At 42.5% G+C, this 21733-nt stretch overlaps 1 protein-coding gene across 1 annotated transcript in view; it reads left to right on the forward strand.

Moving 5' to 3' along the window:
- Positions 1-1635: 1635 nt before the first annotated feature.
- The window catches only part of LOC124795913, a 60945-nt gene continuing 40847 nt past the window's right edge, over positions 1636-21733 (forward strand). Inside the window, exon 1 of the mRNA XM_047259993.1 lies at positions 1636-1719. Within this exon, the coding sequence (XP_047115949.1) occupies positions 1636-1719 (84 nt within the window). The remainder of the gene's footprint in view (positions 1720-21733) is intronic.

Here is a 21733-nt window from a genome sequence, read left to right on the forward strand (position 1 = left end):
TGAAATTACTGATTTCAGGCGCTCACATTTCTTTGTCAACTTAAATTCGGTAACGGTAAAACAGAAAATACGAAACGATTAGCAATATGTATTAATGTGTGTTCCGATAGCAAAATCATTATAAATCTTTAAAATAATTTTTATACTCCCGTTTCCAACAACAAATTGTCTCAGTCTCACGTACTGTAATATACTTCGTCGATCAACATCAATGGTGCAATAACAAGACACGGAGAAAACATTTTAGGTGCAGATAACACAAGAATAGGCACATCGATCGTCGAGTTGAAATACGCCTATTAATTTGACCGCCTTCTAGTTTTTACTGGACAGTGCACTTTTGATGTGCACTTTTCATGTTTACGAACAGTGGTTAACAAGATCCAAGGACCCATAGTTTGTAACTGTGTATACCACAAGAAGACAACCATTTCACACGAAGAAAAATATTTAAAAGTTTTTATGTAAGGGGCACACGAAGAAACGAAGTGAACGTTTCCTCACATTATGCTTCTCTTTCTCCGCAGGATAACCACAGCTGATGCCAAGACTGAAAAGAACAACTTTAATATTTGTGTGTACTTTTGTTAAATGTTTTTTGTACCGCCATTGTAATCTGAAGATGAAAGTCGTACCTTACTTAAGTAAGTCAACACCATTCACTGACTGGTTGTGGTTTCCAAAAATATTTTAATGTGGATGAAATATAGATGAGAATTAAAAATTTAATTTCTTTTCAAAACAAGACAAATAATTACTATCTACTACCTCAAACAATGGAAATTCCATGTTGAGATGTCAACAATATTATGAAAAGGATAGATGGGTATTCACCGTAACGATGTCACGTTGAGTTGCAGACAGGTGCAATGAAAAGACTGTTACACGCTGAGCTTTCGGCCAAAGTATTCTTCAGAAAAGAAGGGAAAACATACACGCATTCACACAAGAACACAAACTTCACATGATAGCTACCTCCGGCCACTCAGAACCGATAGCTGTCATGAGTGCTTGAGGTCGTCTGCTGGTGTAAATGCGTGCACGTGTTTTCCTTTCTTTTCGGAAGAAGGCTTTGGGCAAAATCTCGGTATGTAACAATCTTTTAGTTGTGCCTGTCCGCAACGTATCATGTATACGGAGAGTAGCCGTCTACCCGTTTGGTGATATCTACAACATCAACAGCTTTGAACTGCGAACTGCAGAAGACCGACTGAAATTATTAAAAATGTAAGTGGTTACGTTGTTTGTGAAAAGCTAGGTGCTAGCATAAAAAAGTTCTCCGTTTACTTGCCGCGTCAAATTTGGATAAAATTCCAAGCTTCCGATGACTACCTCCGTCATCTTCGTCAGGAGTAAAACTGACTGTCAGTTTTACCCCAGACGAAGATGAGAAGCTTGGGATTTTATCCAAATTTGACGCGGCAAGTAAACGGAGAACTTTTTTATGCAAGGACTCCGTCGTGAAACACTTTATAGTCAGCTAGGTGCTAGTCAGCTGCTCAGCTTCTGTGTAAAACGCAACGTTCCAGTAACGTTGATCGCTGAATCGCTTTCTCACGTGTGTGCTGCTGGGGGCACTTGTTGCAGCAGATGGCCCCGCGGGAGCGACGGATCAACTGCAGCGCGACGCGCTCCATGGCCGCCATGTCGCTCGGCTTCATCGTCCTCGTGACGCCCTGGACGCTGCAGGAGGTCGTCGCAGCGTGCACGGGTTCCAAGGTCAGTGGCCTCTCAACGAGACACAGTATCCATTCACTCCCTCCTTTCTTAATTTCTATGTAAAACAACAGTCAGCGCCGTATATTTTCAATTATGAGCCAAACATTATGACCAACTACTCAACAGCATATTGGTCTACCTTTCCAGCGTAATACATCATCGATCTTGCGTGGAATGGGTTCGAAAAGTCCTTGACAGGTTTCCATAGGTCTATGCACAGGTCATGCGGTTCCCAGACATTACGGACTGGTGGTACGGGAGCGCAGTTGGCTCCCAGCATCATCCCACATATGTTCCATCACGTTCCAGGTCAAACGAATTTGGTGGCCAAGACATCAACTCGAGTTGACTACCAAGCTGCTCAAACCAGTGTAACAAGATTATAGCCTTGTGATACGGTCAGTTATCCGGCTGTAGGATGCCATCCCCGTCGGGGAAGATAACAAATTTGAAGGGACACAGTGGGTCCGCAATAATACTCATTAAGTCCACAGCTCTCACGGTGCTTTCAGTTACTAACACATGCCGCAGATGAGTCTCCCAAACAGCATAATAGGCCGTTACCGGCTTGCGTCTGTGGTGCGGCGCATGTATTGAGCAGCCTTTCGCCATGGTGGTGGTGTACATGAGCCTCGACGTATGTTTCTGTTCATCCACTCTCCAGTCTTTATGATCCTGAAACTGTATCTGATGATGTCACTGGGAACACATTGCGGTCGTCCGCTACGGAGCCCAATGTTCAACGATGTATGCTGCACGATGTACGGTCGCAGGTTCGAATCCTGCCTCTGGCATGGATGTGTGTGATGTCCTTAGGTCAGTTAGGTTTAAGTAATTCTAAGTTCTAAGGGACTGATGACCTCAGATGTTAAGTCCCATAGTGCTCAGAGCCATTTTTTTGCTGTACAGTGTGTTCCGAAACACCAGCGCCTACACCATTACTACACTCTGTCGTCATATTTTCCGCATATAGCCGCTTATCCCACTTTACAAAGAGGGCAAACTTTCAACCTCCATGTTCTGTGGCAAATCATGCACATACAACAGCTTGTCGCTTAATCGTGGCTGCATTGTCTTTCAACAACTTCCAGCTACGCCCTTTCCGAGATGCCCGTTCCCAGGCGCTGGGATATAGCAGCTAGTCCTTTGTCATAGACATTTATGCCGGTGAATCTCCCCACTTGCGTCTCATACCGTCTCTAGAATGATTTCCCATTCGTCAGTCTCGCTGTTGACGGTGGTTATAATGCTTTGGTTCATATACACTGCCTGACAAAACAGTGAAGAACACAGAAGGGGAGGAGCAAAAGAAATAAAACCTCACGGAATCACAGGATATGCGCAGTTATTTCAGAAGTGTCAAGTTAACAAACTACTTGGTAGTATGAGTACCACAATACCGTAGTCTGAGAGACGAGGACAGAGACTATCAGTGACGTATCAGTGTGGCATCAATTCCATCACAATCGCCTGTCACCTGAAGTCATATCCGATGGTTCCCCACATCATGATTGAGACGCCCGCTAAACGCTGCAGGACAGAACAGGTGATTAAGAGTGTCGAAAGGGGCAAATAAGGTGTCAGTCAGGTTCACTCAAAATTGTAATTTATTATAATTTAATAACACCTTTAAACCAAAGTGGCACATAGCCGAACCTTTAGAACTACGAGTTTCGAAAAGGCAATTATTTCACGGCTGAGGGTCTCCAAACAAGAAATCTTAAAAGTTATCAAAATAAAAATGCAGTTAAAATAGCAAATAAATTAATTAAAATATATATGGTATCACAGCTAGGCTGGAAATCCTCAAGGTGCAATACAAGCGGCTGAGGGCCACAATTAAGTTTGAAAATTTGAAAATATATTACCATAATCTTTTAAGGCAGAAGGCTGCAATGTTTTTGCTTAAGGGGTAATTTCAAGAATAGGGCTTTAGGCGACTTAACGCCCACAATTGATTTTCCAAAATTCAAAAATACATGAAGTCCAGTAAAAACAAGAATCTTTAAATCACTGACTATAATAGATTGTAGACAGACAATTAAACAACAGTGAGAAGGACAATAAAGGAAATGGCACTCAGAAGCCTCCAGGGAGGTCGGTCTGCTCTTGTTAACTTAGGTGAGACCGGTGGTGAGCCCAACTACACTTGATCCGTCGGAACCCAACCAGGGGACAGCCACAGATCGACCGACAAAACGACTTGCTTTCCGTCAATCGGTGCATGAGAACTCAACCACCAAAAGTTACGAACGTGATTTTCCACAATGCAATATGTGTTAGCTGTTAAAACTGCACACCACGTTGGACAGCAACAATGGGTGAGGAAAGGACGCTGCCTGAAATTACGTTAGTGGCCAGGGCAGGTAACCGGCACACTAACGGTCATAAGGTAGAAAATTCCGCTGGTGCACTCGAATTGTATTCAACCAATATATTTAATTGCACCGCATGGCGGCTAAATTTCAGCAATAGAAACACTCGATGTTGCTCACAGGAAAACCTCTCCAATAGCGAACCACCGAAACGAACCACACAACATGAATGGACGTGGTTTGGATAGTTAAAACCCCTACTCAACTTTGACGTCCTGGGTTGGTGGACCACGAAGCTCGTAGCGATCGGGCAGCTCCAGACACGCTCCGACACTGCGCAGGGACCGCCAGCGGACCCAGCCGACTACACCGCGTGGAGATAACTTCCCTGGTCCGCAGTAACCGACCGACTCCTCAGAATGCCGACAACATCTAAAATAGTCGTCAGTGGAAATCATGCCAACTAGACACACAACCTGACAAACACTTGAACGAAGACCTGAACGATACCCAACAGTAACTAAACACGCATGAAGACAAATCGGGAATCGATGCACACACACACACACACAGCAGACTCATGAGCGATCGGCGAGCCAAAACACGTCGTCCGGTAGGACAACCGACCGACGATCCACCAAGACCGTGGCCCGGCTCAAGCGATGCGTGGCGGCAATGGTCGGGCGAGCCATGTCGACACAGACCTCACAGCTCCAATCCAAGTGCACTAGTGCTGCATTGCAACTCCCGACTGATAGGTCCGGACTGCGCTCCAGACATGTTCCGACTGACTGGCAGCCCGAACTCGTGACCCGAACTCACTTACGACAGACAACCACTGAGAACTAATAGCAGTCCAGCAAGGATACTACGAGAGGGGATATATCAATACGCGCTGTTAACACCAGTCACGGTCAGGCAAAGCAGCAACTCAGTGACAGTAGTAATTTAAATTAACGTAATGAGGTGGAAGTACGTTAAAAACAGGGTGTAAAATAGATGATGGCAGAAACACGAGCCACGCACGGCTCAATGTCGCCAGGACTAACTTGGCTGTGCCTCTCCAAAACACTGGAAAAATCAATTTGTCCCCATCATGTCGTCCTACGCGCCGTCGATGGTCGTCAGGAGTACTGCAGAACTGTGGCTAGCTGAATACAATGGGACGACATTCATCAGCAGTCCGTGCTTTCCCATCACGGTACCACTTCAGACGCCGCCGTTTGTTTTGTGGTGCTAACGGCAGCTCAAGAGTGAGATGGTAATTCCCTAACCCGGGTGCTGCTGGTCTCTTAATGGTGCAGCATGACAAAGAAGTGGATCCATGACTTCCTCTCGGATGCCAGGCGCAGATTTGAGGATATTACGTTGTGCATTGCGTACTATTCGGGATCCTCCATTTTGATGGAGAGACGAGGTCGACTAGAAAATCTACGTCTTTACCTACCCTCAGATACCCATGCAGTTGAACATTACAGACTGTCACATCGGAATAGACCACAAATCGGTGTATTGTACGATTCAACCAGCCAGACAAATAGAGACGCACAAAGAGGCCACTTTCAAACTATGCCACGTTCTGGTAATATTGTGTACAAGAATATGCCACTTCAATACTCTACTAGTCCAGGTGATAACACTAATCACGAACAACAGTAATGCACTCTTCTGGCCGATCACCTGCCACAGAGAATTGTTATTCTAATCGCTTACTACCCGATGACGGAGTGTTCTTGTATGTTACACTGACGTCTGACCATGCCCTCTGGCCGCTTCACTTTTTCGTCAGGCAGTGTATATACACTCAACTTCCTCGATTATTTAACATACTTCAAAATTTCATAGGTTGAAGCTCAGCAGGCAGTTAAGTTGAAGAAGAATTTACATCTCTCAAAAGAGCAAAGAAAACCGTCGGTACAATGACGTAAATGCGAAGAAACCTTGGATAAGAGAAGAAATACTTCAGTTTATTGACGAAAGAATGAAGTACAAAAGCGTTCAGCGAAATTCTAGAACACAGAAATACGAGAGCTGGAACTTAAATAGTTGCAACTATTTATTCACAACCGATACAAAAGAGTTACATGTTTGCACCTGGTACTGTCCGTCAAAGTAGTCACCAGCGTTGTGCATAACCCGTTACCAGCTATGTGGAAGGCGTAGTATAACGTTAGCAGAGCCTGTTCTGTTGATGGTGCGAACAGAGCGGTCTAAAGTTATGGTGATTCTTTTGTACGACTGTGATGGTGTGATCCTAACGCATTACGTTCCTCCACGGCAGACCCTCAATGCACAATATTACTGTTCGTTTTTGAAGCATCAACTACAACCGACTTTGTGAAAGAAGTGGCGACACTTTCTGAGCAGCCCACCTATCATTTTGTACCACAAGGCGAGGGAGCATACAGCGCAAGCTGTGGCTGTTCTGTTCGGTCGATGGGACTGGGAACTACTGTACCAACCACCATTCTCCCCAAACTTAAGTCCTTGTGACTTTGATTCGATTCCGAAGATGAAGGAACCATTTCGTGGCATTCGCTTCAGAACTGTTCCAGAGATTCGACAGGCAGTAGACCGCTCCATTCGCACCATCAACAGAACAGGCTCTGCTAACGGTATACTACGTCTTCCACATCGCTGGCAACTGGTTCTACACAGTCCTGGCGACTAAAGGACAGTGATAGATGCAAACATGTAACTCTTTTTGCATCGGTTGTGAGTCAATAGTTGCCAGTATTTACGTTCCAACCCCCGTACAAATCACTTACAAATGAAATAAACAGGAAGTGCAGTGAAGCTAAGGCAAAATTGCTGTAGCAAAAATGTGAAGAAATAGAAAAAGAAATGTTCGTCGGAAGAACGGACTCAGCGTATAGAAAATTCAAAATAACCTTCGGTGAAATTAAAAGCAAGGGTGGTAACGCTAAGAGCGCAAAGGGAATTCCAACGTTTGCTGCCTCTGGATCGCGGGGTCCAGGTTCGATTCCTGACCGGTTTGGGGATTTTCTCTGTCCGGGGACTGGGTGTTTGTGTTGTCTTCATCATCATCATCATCATCATTCATGACAGTGGCTCGCTTGGGCTATGTAAAAAATTGGACTGTGTAAAAATTGGGACTTTGTACGTGCGCTGATGACCGCGCAGTTAAGCGCCCCACAAACCCAACATAATCGTCATCATCACCGTTAAACTCAGAGGAGAGAGCTGGTAGGTGGAAAGAATACACTGAAGGCCTCTGGAAGAGGCAAGGCTTGTCGGATGACGGCATAGAAGAAGAAACAGGAATCGAAGGGAAACACATGGGGGATCCAGTATCAGAATCAGAACGTAGAAGAGCTTTGGAATACTTAAAATAGAATAAATGAGAAGGGATGGATAACATGCTGTCGGAATTTCTAAAATCATTGGAGGAAGTCGCAACAAAACGACTGTTCACGTTAGTGTGTACAATGTACCTTGGCAGTATACTGTCAGACTTTCGTAAAATCATCATCCACATAATTTCTAAGACAGCAAGAGCCGGCAAATGCGAGAATCATCACACAATCAGTTTAACAGCACATTCATCCAAGTTGCTGACGAGATTAATAGACAGAATAACTGAAAAGCAAAATGAGAATCTGTCTATGACGATCAGCTTGGCTTTAGTAAAGGTAAAAGCTCTAGAGAGGCAGTTAAGACGCTGCGGTTGATAATGGGAGCAAGAGTGACACGTTCATTGGATTCGTTGACCAGGAAAAAGCGTTCGCAATATGTTCTAAATTCGTAGAAAAGTAGGGGTAAGATATAGGGAAAGACGAGTAATATTCAGTAGGTATAAGAACCAAGAGGGAACAATAAGAGTGCGAGACCAAGAACGATATATTCGGATTAAAAAAGTTGTAAGGCAGGGATGTAGTCTTTCGCCCCAACTGTTATGTCTACACATCGAAGAAGCAATGGGGGAAATAAAAGAAGGGTTCAAGAGTGCGATTAAAATTCGGGGTGAAAGGATATCAATGATAAGATTTGCTGATGAGGTTGCTATCCAGAGTGAAAGTGAAGAATAAGTACAGGATCTGCTGAACGGAATGAACCGTCTAACGAGTACAGAATATTGATTGAGAGTGAATCGAAGAAAGACGAAAGTAATGATAAGTAGGAGAAATGAGAACAGCGGGAAACTTAACATCAGAATAGGAGGTCACGAAGTAGACGAAGTTAAGGAACCCAGCTACCAAGGCAGCGAAATAACCCATGGCGGACACAGCAAGGAGGACATAAAAAGCAGACCAGCACAAGCAATAAAGGCTTTCCTGGCCAACAGAAGTCTGCTAATGTCAAATATAGGCCTTAATTTGAGGAAGAAATTTTTGTGAGTGTACGTTTGGAGCACATCATTGCGTGATAGCGAGACATGGACTGTGGAAAAACCGGAACAGAAGAGAATCAAAGCCTTTGAGACGTGGTGCTACAGAATAATGTTGAAAACAAGGTGGACTGATGAGATAAGAAATAAGGAGATTCTCCACAGAATCTGCGAGGAAAAGAATATTACTGACAAGAGCAAGGAACAGGATGACTGGATATGTGTTATGAGATCAGGGAATAACTTCCATAATACTAGATGAAGCAGTGGAGGGTAAAAACTGTAGATTAAGACAGAGATTGGAATATATCCAGCAAATAACTGACGTAGGCTGCAGTTGCTATTCTGCTCCGGTCGCAGTGGCTGAGCGGTTCTAGGCGCTTCAGTCTGGAACCGCGCTGCTGCTACGGTCGCAGGCTCGAATCCTGCCTCGGGTATGGATGTGTGTGATGTTCTTAGGTTAGTTAGGGTTAAGTAGTTTTAAGTTCTAGGGGACTGATGACCTCAGATGTTAAGTCCCATAATGCTCAGAGCTATTTGAACTATTCTGCGATGAAAAGGGTGATACAGGAGAAGAATTCGTGGCGGGACACATCAAACCAGTCTGAAGAGTGATAACTCGAAAAAAATGGGTGAATGCTTCCACAGCTAGGATCTCTTTTTGTTAAAATAAAATAATTTACCAATGTTTCGTCTCCACCTGCGGGAGATACCCTTATAAATACAACTGACAACATGAGAAGCACAAGGGGCCCCCAATATTCAAGAGCATTTTGAGCTCCGTAGAGCGCATCAAGATTTGTCAAGTGATGCAGAACGCGTGGTTACCTTTGACTAATTACCTCATTCTCCATTAAAAGTTATCGACTTTTAGAATCACCTTCTTGTTTCCCTGTCTCTTAAAATTTTCACAGTGTGTATATTATGATCCTGATGATTCTCCTGAGAGCTTGATACTGTGTTATTTTTGTGTAATATCTCTCTCAAAATGCAAACTAAATGTTAGTAAAGAATGTTATACATCAGCCGCAGCCTCTCAGCCCCAAACGTTTAACGTATCTAATTTAATACTTGTTTCCCCCATGCAGTTGTTGCCTGAACTGCAGATTCCAGCGCCAGGCTGACTGTTCCTGTCCATTATTCTAGCGTTTCCATAAACTTCTTTTCTTGCCCTTTCTTTCTGGTACTTCGCTTTGTGTGCGATACGTTTATCGTGTGTATTCCTAACTTGTAGAATTGTTGGTTGTCCGCCTGGATCGCGTAGCATCCAGGCGGATTCTCGAGAACTGTAGAACTTCGTTTCGTAGTTTTCGTAGTTTACCAAGCAATTTCGTTCCTGACACCCTTTATACCATCACATTTCCAAAGTTTGCGAATGTATTCCTTTGTGTTATCCACGTGGTCAACCATTCAATCACATACAATGCCAATATCTGAATAAACCCATTTTGGGTATTAGGCCGCGTCATTATAAACTCCAAAACAAATAAAATGCCAACGAGCTGACCGCCTGCAGTAAGTCGCCCTGAAGAGGACTGCTGCAAAGTCGGTCGAAACGCGGCGTTTCAGTTGTTTTAGTGTTTCATAATGGCGCAGCCTAATACCCAAAATGATTTTATTCAGATTGTCACTGGCCGTTAAAACCTAAGAACATAAATTAATGCCAGTATTCCTCCATGGTGTACTCGTGTTTACGACACGGATCGATAGTTATCTAGAACTTATTTTGCTACGCGCAAGCATGCACCGCACTGACTTATCCGGTAAGCTCGATGAATGATTCATAGGCGGTTTTCAAAATTTTGTCATTTGCTGCAATACTCTCGAGGTTTCTGCGGGTGTCATGGTCACTGTCGTCAGGAATTCTTTAGTTTGTGTTCAAAGAACATTCTGGCAGTTCTCAAAATCTCATAAATGGACGAAAGCTTTTAATCAGTCACTCGTGTACGTTCTGTTGCGGAAACGGAAAACTGCAAAAAGTAAAGCCGATGCCTTAAAACAGGCATTTAAAAAATTATTCACACAGAAATATCGAACAGAATTACCATTATTTGACCACTGCACAAAGTTCCACATGAATGACGTAAGAATAAGGATTCCTCCTGCTGAATAAATTGTAAATAATTTCAGAAAGAATAAGGGACTAATGGAATTACGATTCGATGTAAAACAGAGAGTACTCCGCGGCACTGGTTCTTCTCTTAGCCCGCATTTATCATGAATCTCTCGCAGCGAACAGTCAGAAGCGAGTGGAAAAAAAGCCCGACTACTCCCGTATATATGAATCGAAAAAAGAACAGGTGCGCTAAATTAGAGACCAATATCCTTAACTTTGATTTCCTCCAGGATCCTTGACCATATTCCAAGCTCGTTTCTGATTAATTTCCTAGGGAGAGAGAGAGAGAGAGAGAGAGAGAGAGAAATTTTCTGTCCGTAAAAGAGAACGATTGAGCCGCTTGTGCAAAGTACAACTCACTTTCTTTCTCTCTCTCTCTCTCTCTCTCTCTCTCTCTCTCTCTCTCTCTCTGTCTGTTTGTCTGTCAACAGACTTGTGCCTGATTTGATGCGGCCCGTTATGAATTCTTCTTTTGTGCCAACCTCTTCATCTCAGAGTGGTGGCATTTACGCCCGAGGTCCCTAGATATTTGTTTGTTAGTTTTTGTATATTCCTGTTTATATCTAACACTTCTTGCTATCCAATGATGCAAGCTATATTCAATTACTTATGGAAGACTTTCAACACTGTATTACTCATCAGACTGTTAACTGCCTCGAATACTTCTTGAGAGACAGAATCCCTGGGCGGAGAGCAATCATCAGAGAGAAGGGTAAAGTGCCCATATTTCGAGTGGTTGCCTAATTCCTGGTGGCTGAATATCTCCCATGCTTGGTGCTGTGCTGCGAAGCTCGCTGCAACAAACAGTAGCGATGGACATTCTGATACGCCTTTGTGAGTTTGGCACCGGAGCTGTTAACGTTTCGTTCTCCACAGCCATTTTCACAGTGCGGTCAAGATAAATATTTTCTGCAGAGTTCCGTCGGAAATCCTTCTTCAAGCCAGGTAAGACGCCCCTTCTAAGTGTTTCTTGTTTGATCCTGCCCACTCGTCTTTTTTAGGTTGCATAGGAATCCGTTTTCTCGGATAACTAGACAACATATAAGCATCCCATATTAATGGAGTTTATTACAGTAATTGAAACGACAATACTTAACTTTTGTTTCTACATGATGAGTCGCAAGCAATTGGCGACACGCAAATAATCAATGTCCTTTGATAGATACAAATTCAACGCAAACTAATCACACAAGTTCAAAAGTCACTGTTATCGTTTATATCACAGCGGCTTTTCTAGTGCGCTTCTTCTACTGCCCGGGTCTACTAGTGTGCCCGCGGCTAGGCGGCGCGTCGCTTTTATTCCTTTGGGGTATAAGCCGCTCCAGTCGTGGTGACGGATAACTTCAAATGGTTCAAATGGCTCTGAGCACTATGGGACTTAAAATCTGTGGTTATCAGTTCCCTAGAACTTAGAACTACTTAAACCTAACTAACCTAAGGACATCACACACATCCACGCCCGAGGCAGGATTCGAACCTGCGACCGTAGCGGTCACGCGGTTCCAGACTGAAGCGCCTAGAACCGCACGGCCACACCGGCCGGCGACGGATAACTACTCTCCGACTGCGGGAGACGTCTTTTTAACTTTAAAGATGTTTATCGCAGTCGGAGACGAAACGTCAGGGAATAGTTTTGTATAACAGCCACGGCCGCTCAGCCCAGAAGCTGTAACTAAATTTGTTAGCTAGAGTTAACAGTAATAGAGGGTCGATTTCATGGGCGAACATCCGTTGGACGAAAACGAGAAAGAATCTAATTGACTGGTTTCTGTTTTTTTCCGTAACTCAAATCTGGACAAAATCGTTCACGATCAAAAACGAGTTAACAATAGCAACATTTCTCTGTTTCAAAACTAGAAGAATTTCATGGAAAATGTCACGAAGACGACCATCACCTTAATGCGTGTTAGGTCGAAAAAAACAGTGTGCACTTCACGAAATTACTGTTATTATTTTTACTGTTTCAAAGCATTATATGCCTACCGGTAAATGTCCATGAGAATGGGAGGAAAAACTCGTTTTTCCTTCCCTTGTTTTCTAGTTTGAACGAATTTTTCCTTTTCTAGATATTCGAATCGAAGAAATGCTGTGATTTCACTGGTGATGATGTGCTATATACCACTCTTTAAGTGTCAGTGGTCTCTCTCTCTCTCTCTCTCTCTCTCTCTCTCTCTCTCTCTCTCTCTCACACACACACACACACACACACACACACACAAATCAGTGCCACTCTGTAACCAGAAGTCATAGTGAATGTCTGGTAAACCTGCTCAAACTTCTTCTCTCTATTTAAACGACACATCCTACGAAAATCACTAACTTTATACAGAATTATTTTCGTTGCTCACGTAACTAAAAACGTAGCAACTGTAACTTTAAGATTTTAAATAACTTTGTAGAATAGACTCTATACGTTAGAATAACACATATTCTGAAGATCATGAGACTCACAGGGCACCAAGACTTTCCTATAGTGCAGTAGCGGACAAAGATGTCTAACGTTGCATCGATTTTGACTGAGCAATCTATGCTGCTTCAAAAATTTAAAATTCATTCTCTCCGCTTTCTTACTGGTATAGAGATATTTTTTTTAAGTTTCACATTTTTTGAAAGATCACAGTTAAAAAAATGATTATTAATTTCAGAAGGTCTGTTCAGCGGTTGCAGCTTACTACGGCACTGGTGTGAAACAAGTTTTATTTCGAAAATGGAGATAACGGTGACTGATAACCAGCCTCGCAGACTCTTGGTTTGCTTTACTGGATAGTAATGCGGCGGTCCTGAGTTCGATTCGTGATGCTAATCTCGAATATTTGTGTGCTGGAAAGATCCGGAATGGAGTTCAGTCCATCTCGTGAGAAGCTGGTCGAGAAAATGCCAGAGGATTTCACACGCATAGAGCGGAACTAGTGTTAAATCAATAGTCACAATCAAAAATCTAAAGGCGATTTCTCCTCAAACTTAGATCAGTGTGTCTGAAGTAATTGTTAGAACAAGTACTTCAAATCTGTTTATTAAGTTGGGTAGATGGCTGGTAGCGGAGGTACGTATAATCCTTTAAGAACCCGCCAAAACGTAAAACACGCATGACGTCAGATCGGTTGAACTTAGAAACCATGATATGTCAGATCGGTTGAACTTAGAAACCATGTGAAGCGACTTCTGTCATCCAGCCTCCTACGGCCAATCCAGCGATCGGGTACAATGTCGTTTAACCAAATGCGTACTGATTTATTATGCCAGTGATGTGGCGCACCTTCTTGACGCCAAATAAAGTTCTGTAGTTCAACTTCTTCCAGTTGTGGGAAGAGCCATAGTTCCAGAGCGATAAACTTCCCGCCTTGGTACGTCACAAAAAATATTCAATTTAGGGGAGTCTCGTTGCAACTGTACCATCTCGTGAGGATTTGCTGACCCCAAGATCCGCACATTCTGTGTTCACATTTGCACTTAGTTGAAATGGCGATACATCACTGAAGACGATCTTCATTGTCATGCATTTACATTTCGTTTGCAAAGTTGGCATGTAAACCCTTACTCTGTAGGATTTGAGATTGTAATAACTGAAAACGACAAGAACGTAGTTGTAAGCGTCTCCTTAAAAGTATCCACACAGACGTCACCGTAATTCCTATTTAACGAGTAGCCTTCAGAACTGATTTCTTGGGCTACACGTGAAACACTCTCTCATTCGTCCAACACGTTCTTCAGTCACTCTTGGTCGTCTCGTACTCTTGCCGTTGCAATGACAGCCTGTGTCTTCAAAGAGTTGATACCATCTACTGATGTTATTATCACTTGGAGAATCACAGTGGAACTTAATGCGGAACCCAATTTGCACTGTAACAACACAATCATTCTTTGCAGACTGTAAGATTAAAAAAACTTTCTGTCCACTAGTCGCCATATTTGCTACTAGCGCTTTGTAACACAGGAAACAGTGCATGTGCCCAAGTACACAGACTACCTTTGCCGCTGCTCTTTCATTTGATGTATTATTTACAATTTTTAGTTGAATTTAATAAATGATACAAAGCCTTAAACGCCGATATTGATTTTCAAACACACGGCATAAAGATACACAAGGTGAATCTCGGAAAACATGTACCGCAAACATTGCGGAAATGGAAAGTATGTGGTTTTCACAGAATGGATTGGTAGTCAGAGGCTCGTATTTTTAGCCAATAAGTAGATTGTAATAATATTTAGAAAGTTTATTTTTTGTGCAAACATTCTATTTTAAATGTAACATTGCCTTTTGACATACACAAACTAAAAGTAGGGTCGATTATAATGTCAGTGGCATTTGTTGTAGGATTCTGCTTCGATTTCTCAAACACAAAAGAACAAGTGCATCACTAGTTACGTGGATTCTGAACAGTAATGAGACAACTGAGCATCACAGATTGTATTCAAAATTACCGCCAGCAGAGGCAATATATACTTCCAGTTAGGTGTGGAGCGATTGCTACATACGTCTAGCATTTCAGCGAAAATGTCCGAGTAGGCTGCAGTAATACGTCCTTGCATATCATCAGGTGTTGTTGATAAGCCCCTGTAACCAGCGTCTTTCACCTTTCCCCACACAAAAAAGTCTATAGGCGTGAAATCTGGGAACGGGCCGACCAAGGCACACGTCATCTACGTTCAACCCAAAGTTTTGGAAACGATTCGTGAAGACATGCTGTAGTACTTAGTACAATGTGGGCTGTGGATAGCAATCATTTTTGTGCCACAGGTTCCTCTTAGTCTGCAGGGGAACATCTTCTGGTCTGTTAGGAGGCTGTGGTAGTTGTGCGCGTTCATTGTCCCAACTATGAAAAATGGGCCTATGAGTGGATTGTTCACTACACCACACCGCACGTTTACACTCTATAGACGCTGACATTCCACCTGACGAAGGCAGCGGGGATGGTAAACAGACTAGTAGTGCATTTCCGGTGGTTTACCTGGCCATGACTGGAAAATGTGGCTTCATCACTGAATAAAATACGAGTACATGATACACCTGTAGTATGCTGTCTCAATGCCCGTGTGCAGAAGTTAACACCATTCTCATAACTGTTCCTATGTAGCTCTTGATGGAGAGAGATGTGATAGGGATGCAACCCATGTCGATGGAGAAAGCGGAGCACACTTCCCTGACTCGCGCCTCTTCCTCGTGCGATTGCATGGGAGCTAACTGGCGGATCAACTACAACAACAGCAAGAACGTTGATTTCCTCTCTAGTGTCATGACTTGTTTCCTTCTGTTACGTTGTCTTGATGTTACACTAACATTTTCATATAACTGGTTGAAGAGGTTGACAAATAATTGCAGCAATGGTTGACGTCTATTGGGATATCTTGCAGCATACACTGCACAAGAACGACTTGCATTTTTCCTACACTCTTCACACTCAATGGGCATTTCGGCTTTTCATGCCCTGAATAATCCCATCGTCCACTGACGACCTACTCCTTGGACTGTCACACTCTGACTGACTAGCAAGCTGTGGTGCAATCAAGGAACCCACATGCACACTGTAAGCAAACATAACAACATCGTAGATAGCAAATGCGCAGATTGAATGGCACAAACAAGTGTCAGCATGTAAACTTTGCACAATACGATATCTCGTAAACGATTCGCACTAAACTCCTACAATGAAAACCACTGACAATCTAATTTACCCTGTTTTTAGTCTGTTAATGTCAATAGCCAATGTTCCATTTCAGAAAGTGCATGTTTGCACTAAAAGTATACTTAGTAAGTTTTGTTACAATCTGTTTATTGGCTAATACGAGCCCCTGACTACCAATCCATTCTGTGAAAACAGTACATACTTAGCACTTTCTATTTTCGACATATTTGCAATGCACGTTTTGGGTGATTCTCCCTGTATAGTGACTGATTAGTATAGCAACCGGACACTTTAAATAACGTGGTTTTACCATTATTCCCCCCCCCTCCCCCCGCATGAACCATAGACCTTGCCTTGGTGGGGAGGCTTGTGTGTCTCAGCGATACAGATAACCGTACCGTAAATGCAACCACAACGGAGGGGTATCTGTTGAGAGGGCAGACAAACGTATGGTTCCTGAAGAGGGGCAGCAGCCTCTTCACTAGTTGCAGGGGCAACAGTCTTGATGATTGACTGATCTGGCCTTGTAACACTAACCAAAACGGCCTTGCTGTGCTGGTACTGCGAACGGCTGAAAGCAAGGGGAAACTACGGCCGTAATTTTTCCCGAGGGCATGCAGCTTTACTGTATGGATAAATGATGATGGCGTCCTCTTGGGTAAAATATTCTGGAGGTAAAATAGTCCCCCATTCGGTTCTCCGAGCGGGGACTACTCAAGAAGACGTCGTATCAGGAGAAAGAAAACTGGCGTTCTACGGATCGGAGGGTGGAATGTCAGATCCCTTAATCGGGCAGGAAGATTAGAAAATTTAAAAAGGGAAATGGATAGCTTTAAGTTAGATATAGTGGGAACTAGCGAAGTTCGGTGGCAGGAGGAGCAAGACTTTTGTTCAGGTGAATACAGGGTTATAAATACAAAATCAAATTGGGGTAATGCAGGAGTAGGTTTAATAATGAATAAAAAAATAGGATTTCAGGTAAGCTAATACAAACAACATAGTGAAGGCATTATTGTGGCCAAGATAAACACGAAGCCCACGCCTACCACACTAGTACACGTCCATATGCCAACTAGATCTGCAGATGACAACCAAATTGAAGAAATATATGATGAGATAAAAGAAATTAATCATGTAGTGAAGGGAGACGAAAATTTAATAGTCCTGGGTAACTGCAGTTCGATAGTAGCAAAGGGAAAGAAGGAAACGTAGTAGGTGAATCTGGATTGGGGGGAAGAAATGAAAGAGGAAACCGCCTGGTAGAATTTTGCACAGACCATAACTTAATCATAGCTAACACTTGGTTCAAGAATCATGAAAGAAGGTTGTACTAATGGAAGAAGCCTGGAGGTACTGACAGGTTTCAGATAGATTATATAATGGTAAGACAGAGATTTAGGAACCAGGTTTTAAATTGTAGGACATTTCCAGGGGCAGATGTGGACTCTGACCACAATCTATTGGTTATGAACTGTAGATTAAAACTGAAGAAACTGCAAAAAGGTGGGAATTTAAGGAGATGGGACCTGGATAAACTGAAAGAACCAGAGGTTGTACAGGGTTTCAGGGAGAGCATAATGGAACAATTGACAGGAATGGGTGAAGGAAATACAGTAGAAGAAGAATGGGTGGCTTTGAGGGATGAAATAGTGAAGGCAGCAGAGGATCAAATAGGTAAAGAGACGAGGGCTAGTAGAAACCCTTGGTTAACAGAAGAAATATTGAATTTAATTAATGAAAGGAGAAAATACGAAAATGCACTAAATGAAGCAGGCAAAAAGGAATACAAACGTCTCAAAAATTAGATCGACAGGAAGTGCAAAATGGCTAAGCAGGGATGGCTAGAGGACAAATGTAAGGATGTAGAGGCTTATCTCACTAGGGATAAGATAGATACTGGTGGTGGTGGTGGTTAGTGTGTAACGTCCCGTCGACAACGAGGTCATTAGAGACGGAGCGCAAGCTCGGGTTAGGGAAGGATTGGGAAGGAAATCGGCCGTGCCCTTTCAAAGGAACCATCCCGGCATTTGCCTGAAACGATTTAGGGAAATCACGGAAAACCTAAATCAGGATGGCCGGAGACGGGATTGAACCGTCGTCCTCCCGAATGCGAGTCCAGTGTGCTAACCACTGCGCCACCTTGCTCGGTAGATACTGCCTACAGGAAAATTAAAGAGACCCTTGGAGAAAGGAGAACTACTTGCATGAACATCAAGAGCTTTGATGGGAACCCAGTTCTAAGCAAAGAAGGGAAAGCAGAAAGGTGGAGGGAGTATATAGAGAGTCTATACAAGACAATATTATGGAAATGGAAGCGGATGTAGATGAAGATGAAATGGGGGGTATGATACTGCGTGAAGAGTTTGACAGAGCACTGAAAGACCTGAGTCGAAACAAGGTCCACGGAGTAGACAACATTCCATTAGAACTACTGACAGCCTTGGGAGAGCCAGTCCTGACATAACTCTACCATCTGGTGAGCAAGATGTATGAGACAGGCTAAAAAACCTCAGACTTCAAGAAGAATATAACAATTCCAATCCCAAACAAAGCTGGTGTTGACAGATGTGAAAATTACCGAACTATCAGTTTAATAAGTCACAGCTGCTAAATACTAACGCGAATTCTTTACAGACGAATGGAAAAACTGGTAGAAGCCGACCTCGGGGTAGATCAGTTTGGATTCCGTAGAGATGTTGGAACACGTGAGGCAATACTGACCCTACGACTTATCTTAGAAAATAGATTAAGGAAAGGCAAACCTACGTTTCTAGCATTTGTAGACTTAGAGAAAGCTTTTGACAATGTTGATTGGAATACTCTCTTTCAACTTCTGAAGGTGGCAGAGGTAAAATACAGGGAGCGAAATGCTATTTACAATTTGTACAGAAACCAGATGGCAGTTATAAGGGTCGATGTGTATGAAAGGGAAGCAGTGGTTGGGAAGGGAGTGAGACAGGGTTGTAGCCTCTCCCCGGTGTTATTCAATCTGTATATTGAGCAAGCAGTAAAGGAAACAAAAGCAAAATTCGGAGTAGGTATTAAAATCCATGGAGAAGAAATAAAAACTTTGAGGTTCGCCGATGACATTGTAATTCTGTGAGAGACAGCAAAGGACTTGGAAGAGCAGTTGAACGGAATGGACAGTGTCTTGAAAGAAGGAGATAAGATGAACATCAACAAAAGCAAAACGAGGATAATGGAATGTAGTCGAGTTAACTCGGGTGATGCTGAGGGAATTAGATTAGGAAATGAGACACTTAAAGTAGTAAAGGAGTTTTGCTATTTGGGAAGCAAAATAACTGATGATGGTCGAAGTAGAGAGGATATAAAATGTAGACTGGCAATGGTAAGGAAAGCGTTTCTGAAGAAGAGAAATTTGTTAACATCGAGTATAGATTTAAGTGTCAGGAATTCGTTTCTGAAAGTATTCGTATGGAGTGTAGCCATGTATGGAAGTGAAATATGGACGATAAACAGTTTCGACAAGAAGAGAATAGAAGCTTTAGAAATGTGTTGCTACAGAACAATGCTGAAGATTAGATGGGTAGATCATATAACTAATGAGGAGGTATTGAATAGGATTGGGGAGAATAGTAGTTTGTGGCACAACTTGACTGGAAGAAGGGATCGGTTGGTAGGACATGTTCTGAGGCATGAAGGGATCACCAATTTAGTATTGGAGGGCAGCATGGAGGGTAAAAATCGTAGAGGGAGACCAAGAGATGAATACACTAAGCAAATTCAGAAGGATGTAAGCTGCAGTACGTACTGGGAGATGAAGAAGCTTGCACAGGATAGAGTAGCATGGAGAGCTGCATCAAACCAGTCTCAGGACTGAAGACCACAACAACAACAACAACAACAACAACCATTATTTTAGCCTTATTAAATAGATCAGAAATAATAACTGATCGATACATTCAAAAGGAAGAAATACAAATCAATAATGAAATCATTGGACCGGTTGATGAGTTTTTCTTTTTTGTGCGGTTGAAGACAAGAATTGATGAACAGCAAAACAAATGCACATGAAAACAAAAATTGCCTGTATTACATCTAGTAAAGTAAACAAAGCTTACTTAACAACTATTCCAACGAATGTGGAAAGAGATCCTAAAATCTGTTTTATGTGACAGCGGTGATAAATGGATTTCACTATACGAAAGACATTGAAGCGCTGAGAATTGCTGAATGAGAACTATGGGGAGATCCTCATTGGAATTTACTAGAAAAAGTAAACAAATTTTCCATGGAACATACAGGAGTGGAAGACATAACTCTCTTGCCAGAAGTCTGCGAATTATGTAGTGACTAGTTTCATCTTCAATTGCTTTGTCTAGCACGGTCTCGAGGAAACAGAAAAAAGAATAAAACCAAATAACTGTTTTAGACAAAGGTGGAGATAAGAGTACACCTTAACATTATAAACGAGCCAACCTGAAATTCATATGAAAATGTTTAAGGACTGAAAACGCAGCCGAGGACGTCTGGATGCGGACTTATAGACTTATAGTTCAACTTTCTTCAAAGTATGTTAAATGTTTTAATCACTGCCGCATCGTGTAGTTTGTGGACCGACAGGTATCGCCAATTACACCGAAACAATTTACCACTGCAAATAGAAACGGTAGAATGAGTTAGGGATAGAACACTTGGATGATACTCACTTGGGGACGGTGTATATTATTCACTACTTTTTGTTATTTCTCCGCAAATGTTTTGGTTGTTTACCTTTTGTTAAAGGCAGGCTAAACAACTCGTGTTTTGTTATTTCACTAGAATAACACATGTAATATACGGTGACATTTGCATTCAAAGTGGCCCATAACTACGTGAATGCATATTAAGTACACGTGCATATCAGCAGCTGAACACTGAACCGGACAAACTGGAAATATTCAGAGCAAAGGAAACAAGATATATCAAATGTTTCAGTCAATCAGTTAGCAAATATAATATTTTTCGACTTGTTTTTAGAATACTGCAAGTGTTTTAAACAAGTAATAGAAAGGGACGTCTTTTTTAACACATTCATAGTCCTTTCGGTTTCTTTGAAAGTTAGCTCCATTTTCTCTTATCCAATAATAGTTTTTCGACGCTTAAGACCAACGAGAAACAACATTCTTTATAGTCTGTTTTACATACGCAAAAGTTTTGTCTAGGTATAGAATTTTCTGTATTATTTCTTTGTGATGATTTTCTCTCTATACCGTTACTATTTTGCCCGGTATTTCGGACCAAATAGCAGAATCTTGTGCAAAACTTAAGGACTGCCAAGTAACATTGCTCGATGAATCTGGGACCACACACAGAACAAACTGCTACAGTACAGTACAGTACAGTACAGTACGGTACAAAAGGTAACTGAAAGAAAAACGGATTGAAATGAACAGAAATATCACTGTTATTTAAGGCCAACAATTAAATGAATTCGCAGCTATCCACGATGGTCCACTGAACGTTACGAACGGCGGGACATGGTCGTAAACAGGGTGTGTGGTCACACATGGACGGTAGTGCATGTTCTGCGCCAAGCTCGAGTGCTCCCCACAAGGTTGGCAAGGGGTTTTCGTGGCAGGGCGTTACATTCCTCTACCATCTCTGTTGA

Source organism: Schistocerca piceifrons, chromosome 4, assembly GCF_021461385.2.
Source record: "Schistocerca piceifrons isolate TAMUIC-IGC-003096 chromosome 4, iqSchPice1.1, whole genome shotgun sequence".
NCBI classification, from domain to species: Eukaryota; Metazoa; Arthropoda; class Insecta; order Orthoptera; family Acrididae; genus Schistocerca; species Schistocerca piceifrons.